The sequence below is a fragment of the Sceloporus undulatus genome, chromosome 7 (assembly GCF_019175285.1).
Source record: "Sceloporus undulatus isolate JIND9_A2432 ecotype Alabama chromosome 7, SceUnd_v1.1, whole genome shotgun sequence".
Lineage (NCBI taxonomy): Eukaryota > Metazoa > Chordata > Lepidosauria > Squamata > Phrynosomatidae > Sceloporus > Sceloporus undulatus.
This window is the reverse complement of record NC_056528.1, coordinates 9818845-9826060: the sequence shown is the minus strand read 5'-3', so window position 1 is coordinate 9826060 and position 7216 is coordinate 9818845. Positions and strand designations below refer to the sequence as shown.

Here is a 7216-nt window from a genome sequence, read left to right as displayed (position 1 = left end):
GACAGATGGAAAAAAGCAAAGAATGTAGGAAGATAGAAGGAAAGAAGGAATGAAGGAAGATTAAAAAAAGGCATGCCCACATCTAGCCCATTGGTTTGTATGGCCCACCACCAAGGCACACTGTGAGTAAGGTGCCCAGATGTTCTCCTTTTCCAGGACATGTCCCAAATCTCAACCTTCTGTCCAGGAGGAATTCCAAAGTGTCCTGAACATGACTAAGTGCTAAGACATTCTGAGCATGACTAAGAAGCATGCATTTATGTTTATATGGGTGTTTTTTCACTTTGCTTTGGGAAGGTCCTACCCTTACCTCTTGAATGGCCTACATTTTATGGCCCTCCTTTCTGGTTCTGACATGCGATGGTCACCCTGAGCGTGAGGTCCACTCACCTGCAGCTCTTGGACCCAGGAGCAATGCCAGTAGGAGAGTCCGGCCCATTTCACAAAGAATTCCCGCTCGGGGAGGACTTCCCGAAGAGGCTTCAGGGGCGGTGGAGTGACCAACTGGGGATCCTCCGGGATCAAAGCCGGAGGTGGAGTCTCCTTCCATTTCCAGTGGAGGATCCGCTGGACTTTGCCTTTCAACGGCGGACACTGAAGGAGAGCAAAAGACATGACACACCATTGGCTTTGGTTGCATCCCTGGTACTCCCAATAGGTAGCCATCCAGCCTCTGTTTCAAAAACCCCAAAGAAGGAGACTCCACCACCCACCATCTTCTACTGTCAAACAACTCTTACAGTCAAGAAGTTCTTCCTAATGTTTGGGTGGAATCTCTTCACTTGTCATTTGAACCCATTACTTTGAGTCCTAGTCTCTATCCCTTATCCATCTTTCAGAGGAGTGTCAATAGTGGCCCCAATTCTCACTTCTGAGGGCCACCAAAAGTTAGGATGTGTCCCCGGTACTAGGATCAAGATATAAGCCTAAATACTTAGAAGCTAATCAAGATCAGCCTTGGTCTGTACTTGGATGGGAGACTGCCAAGGAATACCAGGCGCTGCGGGTTCTGTTTCAGATGAAGGGACTGGCAAAACCACCTCTGAGGATCCATTGCCAAAGAAAACCCTACAAAATCCATGAGATCCCGACCAGTGACTCGAAGGTACAGACACACAGAGACAGCTTGCCTAAATCCCCGAAAGGCACCAGATCCCTTCTGATCTTGGAAGCGAAGCAGGGTTAGCCCTGGCTAGGACTTGGATGGGAGCTGGCAAAACCACCCCTGAGTCTTCCTTTCCTAAGAAAACCCTATAAAATTCATGGGGCCACTATAAGTCAATAGATGACTTATGGTAGGTACATAAATACACACACACACACACAAAGGGGGCCAAGGGGAGCAAAATGGAGGCACGAGGAAGGCTGGGCAACACTCACTGTACAACGGGGGCAGAGCCATTCACCGTTTGGGATTTCCGGCAGTGGCGGGTTGAGGCAGTGGAGGTGATAGGAGGATGGACATGTGTCGCAGCAAAGGAGCTCCCCGCCATCTTTGCAGACCCGGCAGAACTCCATGTGGTCGTCCGCCTCCTCGCCAAGGTCTTCCTCCTCGTCCTCCTCGTCTTTCGGCTCCCACTGGATGCCCTCTTTCTCCTGGCACAAGATCAAGACAAGAGCTGAGACAGTGGACCCTGGAGCAAACGGCCCAAGGTCCCCTAGTATGTTTTCATGGCTCATTTTGGGACTAGAAATGGGATTATTGTTTGGTGAGTCAGGTCCTTTTCTTTCTTAGGTTGCACACTGACCACTGCAAATGCACCATCACTGCGATATTCACTTCTGCAATGCTGCAATTCATCTGTTGCAGACCTCTATGAGCGTAGCATCACCCTCTGTCTCTCTGGCTGCATCTACACAGTAGAATTAATGCAGTTTGGCACCACTTTATGTGCCAGGGCTCCATGCTATCAAACTCTGGGATCTGTAGGTTTGCTTTATTCAGCCTTCTCTGCCAGGGAGCTCTACAAACTACAAATCCTAGCATTCCACAGCATGGAGTCGTGGCAGTTGAAGAGGTGTCAAACTGGATTAATTCTGCAGTGTGGCAGCATAGTCCAACTCCAACCAGTGAGCTGTGCTTCCTCTGCCAGAGAGTCATAGCAATAGCACTTGCGTTTCTATACTGCTTTTATGGTGCTGAGCACTCTCTAAGCAGCTTACAATGTGATATTTGTGTCTGTGTATCTGGAGATTAAACAATCAAATCCACATTATAAAGTATGTGGCGAATTCTGAAAACTGAAGATCCCAAAAAGTTATCCACTGCCCAGCAGTTCACCCCAGAGACCTGTTGGGCCTGGAAGCTGGCAATCTTGCTCCAACTGCACATGCATGAGGAGATGCATGGGTGGTGCTTTCCCATCTCCTGCACCCTGAATCCCATCGCTCCTTACGCAGTGTGGACAGCTCCATTTGCCCTCAGGGGCCTTCTCCATCTCAGGGTCCAGGCAGACAAGGTGGTATGCCCGGGGGCAGGTGTCGCACAGAATGATTTCCCCACCCTGCTGGCACACCTCGCAGTAATCCTGGTGGTCCGTCTCGTATCCATCGCCTTCTTCGACTGCGAGGAAGAAGCAAATGACCGTCATCCAAAAGCCGAGGGGAGTGGAGAAGCCCAAAGCATCCCATTTTGGTTTTCATGTGGCTCTTGGCTTGGAGGTGAATTAATGCACAAACTCAGAACTTGAAAAAAGTGATATCTGGGGGTTGCAGCCCTCCCAGCTGAGGTGGGAGTAGGTGGATTCTGGGATTTTCAGTCCCCTCCCCAAAATACCCACCAAAGACATTGTCTAGTCTAAATCAAAGGAGTTGGGGGTGTTCGTTCCAACCTACTTTTCTTTTTCTTCTTCCTCTTCTTTCCCTTCTTGGCCAAACCAAAGGAGGCCTCGGAGCGGACAGAGACGCTATGGATGCTGGCACTGTCCAAGTCCGACTCCTCTTGTTCTTCCTCCTCGCTCTGCAAGGCAAACCAAATGCAAGGACATCAATAGAGGCATGCAGGGAGTGCAGACCGTGCTGGGTGACACCTTAAGGAGGGTGATACCATTGTACCCCAAACCTTCTGGCAGAAATGGTATTGTGTGATGCATCACCACCATCATCCTGAATCCCGTCTCAAGCAGCCCAACAAGGAACAAAGTCCCTTCCAGAAAAGCCATTGGGGCCACGGTCCACCATGGTCCACCAAATGTTGCTGGGTCTGGGTTTCTCATACTCACCGAAGACCCTTTTTTCCGCTTGTTGGCGATCCCCCCAAAACGGAATTTGAGGGACCCCGTCTTCTTCCCCCCTTTCCCCTTCTTCTTGCTCTCTTTGGTGCTCTTGATCTTCTTCCGGACGCCGGGACCTGCGGCAGAAGAAAGGACAGCAGAGATGACCAGTGGTAGCAACCGCATCAATGGCATTCACGCCTTTGCGCAAGCTTTGCTCAGCTGGGTCCCCATCCTTTCCTCCCCTTTCCTTTACCTTTGCCCTCCTTGGTCTTGGCTTTCCTGATGGCCGGCGGAGGGGGCAGTAATGGCAGAAGTAGCGGCTGCGGTGGCAGGAGGGGCAGAAGTTGCGGGGGGCCGTCAGACATCGGGGCTGGCGCAATGGCGACCGTCTCCACTGCCGCGGCCACAGCAGCCGCAGCGGCCGCAGCAGAGCTGCCTTTGAAAGGGTTGTTAGCACTGAACTCTCTCCACTTGGCCCCCAAGACGGTCATCATCTTGGACATGGGGATTTTGGGGTTCCTCTTGGCAACCAGGGGTCTGGAGGGAGAGGAGGAGGAAGGAGAAGGAAAGTTTAAGTTTTACTCATTTCCAGGATTGATATCCCACCTTTCTCCACCGTGAGATTCAAGGCGGGTTACAATACTTTTAAAAGACAAAGCTAAAACATCACTTATGACGTTAAAAAAATAATTAACTATTACCAAGCTTAAAACATCCTATATAGTTAACACAGTAAATCACCATTAAAACAGAAACCAGCACACCATATTATTCAAAGAAAATTCACTCTCCAAAGGGAAGAGGAAGAACAAAAACAGGAGGAAGAGGAAAGATGGAAGTAGAAGAGGATGAGGAAAGAGTAGAAGTGGAAGATGAAGAAAAAGATGGAGGAGGAGGAGACTGCAAAGAAGTGGAGGAAAAGAAGGAAGAAGACCAAAGAAGAGGAAGAAGAGGAGGAAGGAAAAGATGGTTTTGGAAGAAGATGAAGAAGAACAAAGAGTAGTGAATGAAGTGGAAGAAGTAGATGAAGGAGAAAGGAAAGAAGAGGAGGAAAACAAGGATGAAGACAAGGACGAAAAGATGGAATTGGAAGAGGGGGAAGAAGAAGAAGAAAAAGCAGGAACTGGAAGGAATGATAGGAGGAGGAGCAGAAAGTTAAGAGGTAGAGGAAAAGAAGAATGAAGAAGAGGAGGATGAGGAAGAAGAATTAGCTCATTAGGGTCAGTCAGGAAAGAAATCCCAAGCCGTCTAAATCCCTCCAAAGCCTAACCAAAACACCTGGGGAAGGAGAGGTGCGTCATGGCAGCCCACCTCAGAAACTGGCTGAAAGCCTTGTAGTTGGTCAACATGTGATAGTCCTCTTCGGAAAAAGCGTAGTCAACGTCATCCAAGCCCCACTCCTCCATCAGCTGCGCAGAGGTCTTGGGCTCCTACAAGAGAGCAAAAGAACGACACCGAGAGTGTGATAAACCAACACAAACACACAATGCTAAAGCTCTCTCTATTGAGGGCTTCCTCTTCCGTCTTAACATTTTGTGTTATCAGGGCTCTGCTCTAGTCAGTCAAGGATACCTTCAATCCCGCGTCTTCGTTCTCCTCCTCTTCCTCCTCTTTCTTCTTCCGCTTGGCCTTTTTCTCCTTCTTCTCTTTCAGCTTCTTCTTCTTTTTCTTGTTGGGGTTGTAGTCACTGCCTTCACTCTCCGACTTCTCTCCCAGCTCCAGTTCTTCTTCGTTTTCAGAGATTTCATCATCAAGACTCCCCTGAGTTTCAACCAAAAGAAAGAGGCATGCATTGGAGGAAAAGAGGCCGGAGGAAGAGAGGATGGCTGGGTCCGCATTGCAGGAATAAGGCAGTTTGACACCACTTTAAGTGCTATGGCTCCATGCTATGGAATCATGGGACTTGTAGTTTGTTCTGGCATTAAAGCTCTCCGGCAGGGAAGGCTAAAAACCTCACCAAATGCCGAATCTCATAATTCCAGAGTATGGATCCGTGGGAGTTAAAGCGGTGTCAAACTGCATCAACTCTGCAGTGCAGATCGGATCCTATTCTGGATTACGTTTTTTGGGGGTTTTTTAACCCAAACTCTTGTGTTCCCCAAATTCCTCAGAGCCTTCGGACGGTTTTATTCTTTCCTAGAAAGGCTCAGCGGAAGAAGCGATGCTGCAAAATGGCGGGAAGGAATCAAAGCAACGTTTTCAGCGCCACAAAGAGAGACTTCAGCACTAGAGACAGCGAAGGGGGCACAAATTCAAGCAAAGAGAGGAAATCCAGCCATGAATACATGGGATTTTGTCTGGTTTCACAAGATCAGCAGATTAGTTAGTACTGATTAGCACTGGGGCTAGAAACCTATTTGTTTCAGAACTTGTATGTGCGTTTGACAGATGCACACACACAGACTGATTAACACTCCTAATGGATTTGACGTTTTCCATTTCATCATATTAGAAGAGAAGGAAGAAACTGGACTTTTGGCTTTTTGCTATAAATGTAATTTTGCCCTCAATAACTGAGTGCCACGGTTCAAGCTGAAACATGGCCCCTGGCATAGGATGCCAACAGCGGACACAGCAACCGCCGGACACTGACCTCTTTCTTCTTCCTCTTGACTTTGGAAGCCTTGTTCTCCTTCAGCTTCTTCAGCTTCTTCTTCTTCTTCAGCTGCTCCTCCGGGTAAAACTCCTCCAGGGCCTCCAGGATGCCATCCTCTTCTTCTAGACGAAGGAAGGAAAAGGAGAAAAGGAAGGAACGGGGATGATGGACTTTGCACTTTCAGACTGAACTCCTCCCAGATGGAAGAGCCACCAGTTTGTTGAGGTCTATCTTCAATGACATAGGAACTGAGTCGGAGGTCTTTGGTCCATCTAGGCTACTATTGCCAACTAAGATTGGCAAGGAGTCCTCCTTTTTCCTGACCTACATTTCAGCCTTCAGGGGGAAATCCCAAAATGTCCTCCATTTTGAGCATCACCAACAAGCAATAACACATTGGCTGCTCCTCTTTGAGAAATGCATCTATTTGGGAGCCTGTCCTTGATGCAAAAAATAAGGTGAGAGGACGGATCCTTGCTAAAGTTGGAGATCTTTTCCAACTATGGGGTTCTATGTATTTCTGCACAGAAGGAGGGGGTTGGACTGGATGTTCCCTGGGGGACCCTTCCAACGCTGGGATTGCATTATTCTATGTATTCCTGCATGGCGGAAGGGAGTTGGACTGGATAGCCCTTGGGGTCCCTCCCAGCTCTAGGATTCTCTGATGGCCAAAGGGACCCTTGGAGATCTCTTCCGACTGAGGGATTCTATGCATTCCTGCATGGCAGAAGAAGGGTTTGGACTGGATGTCTCCTGGGGGCCCCTTCCAACCCTGGGATTGTATTATTCTATGACTGTATTCCTGCATGGCAGAAAGGGCTTGGACTGGATGACCCTTGGAGATCTCTTCCAACTGTGGGTCCTATGTCTCCCTGCATGGCCAAAAAAGGGGCCCCTTGGAGACCTCTTCCAACTAGTCCACGGTGGATCTCAATGGGTCTCTCCTTGACCTGAAGGGCCCAGTCCAAGGCCAAAGGAGGATGGGGGGGACCCTCCCAATGGAAGGGGGCCTTGGGGGAGTGCTGGCCAAGAGAAACCCCACTGATGCCTATAGGTCTACTCTGACTTTGGGGAGCAGGGAGGCAACAAAGGGGGGCTCCTGCAGAGGCTCCTATGGGTCTGGATGGAGACATAAGGATGGCTGAGGCAAGGCTGGTCCTTTACCGGAGAGCTGCTCCTGCTCCTGCTGCTGGTGCTGCTGCCCCTGGCCTTGGCTTCCTCGCATGGCTCCTCTGCGGAGGGAGGCAGGGAGGGCGAGGCCCCGAAGATGGCTGCTGCCAGGGAGGGATCGGGGCCGGAGGGGGCCAGGGCCAGCCTCCTGGGGGTCTCCTCCTCCGTCCTCCCAGGAAAAGGGGCCAGGGCCGGGCTCCCCTTCTCCCTCTTTGCAGAGGCGCACCCGGGGAAG

The 7216-nt window shown here is 50.0% G+C and overlaps 1 protein-coding gene across 6 annotated transcripts in view; it reads right to left on the bottom strand.

Moving 5' to 3' along the window:
• The window catches only part of CHD5 (chromodomain helicase DNA binding protein 5), a 32916-nt gene extending 25700 nt beyond the window's left edge, over positions 1 to 7216 (bottom strand). For 4 of the 6 annotated variants that reach the window (XM_042480127.1, XM_042480130.1, XM_042480129.1 and 1 more), the window contains exons 1-10: positions 6976 to 7216; positions 5809 to 5933; positions 4788 to 4976; positions 4527 to 4645; positions 3469 to 3752; positions 3222 to 3349; positions 2836 to 2959; positions 2397 to 2563; positions 1381 to 1596; positions 391 to 594 (exon numbers count right to left, since the gene is read on the bottom strand). In XM_042480127.1, the coding sequence (XP_042336061.1) occupies positions 391 to 594; positions 1381 to 1596; positions 2397 to 2563; positions 2836 to 2959; positions 3222 to 3349; positions 3469 to 3752; positions 4527 to 4645; positions 4788 to 4976; positions 5809 to 5933; positions 6976 to 7036 (1617 nt within the window). In that variant the 5' untranslated portion in view covers positions 7037 to 7216. Of the gene's footprint in view, positions 1 to 390; positions 595 to 1380; positions 1597 to 2396; positions 2564 to 2835; positions 2960 to 3221; positions 3350 to 3468; positions 3753 to 4526; positions 4646 to 4787; positions 4977 to 5808; positions 5934 to 6975 lie in introns of those variants that run through there. The other 2 variants (XM_042480128.1, XM_042480132.1) reach the window with 2 other exon arrangements.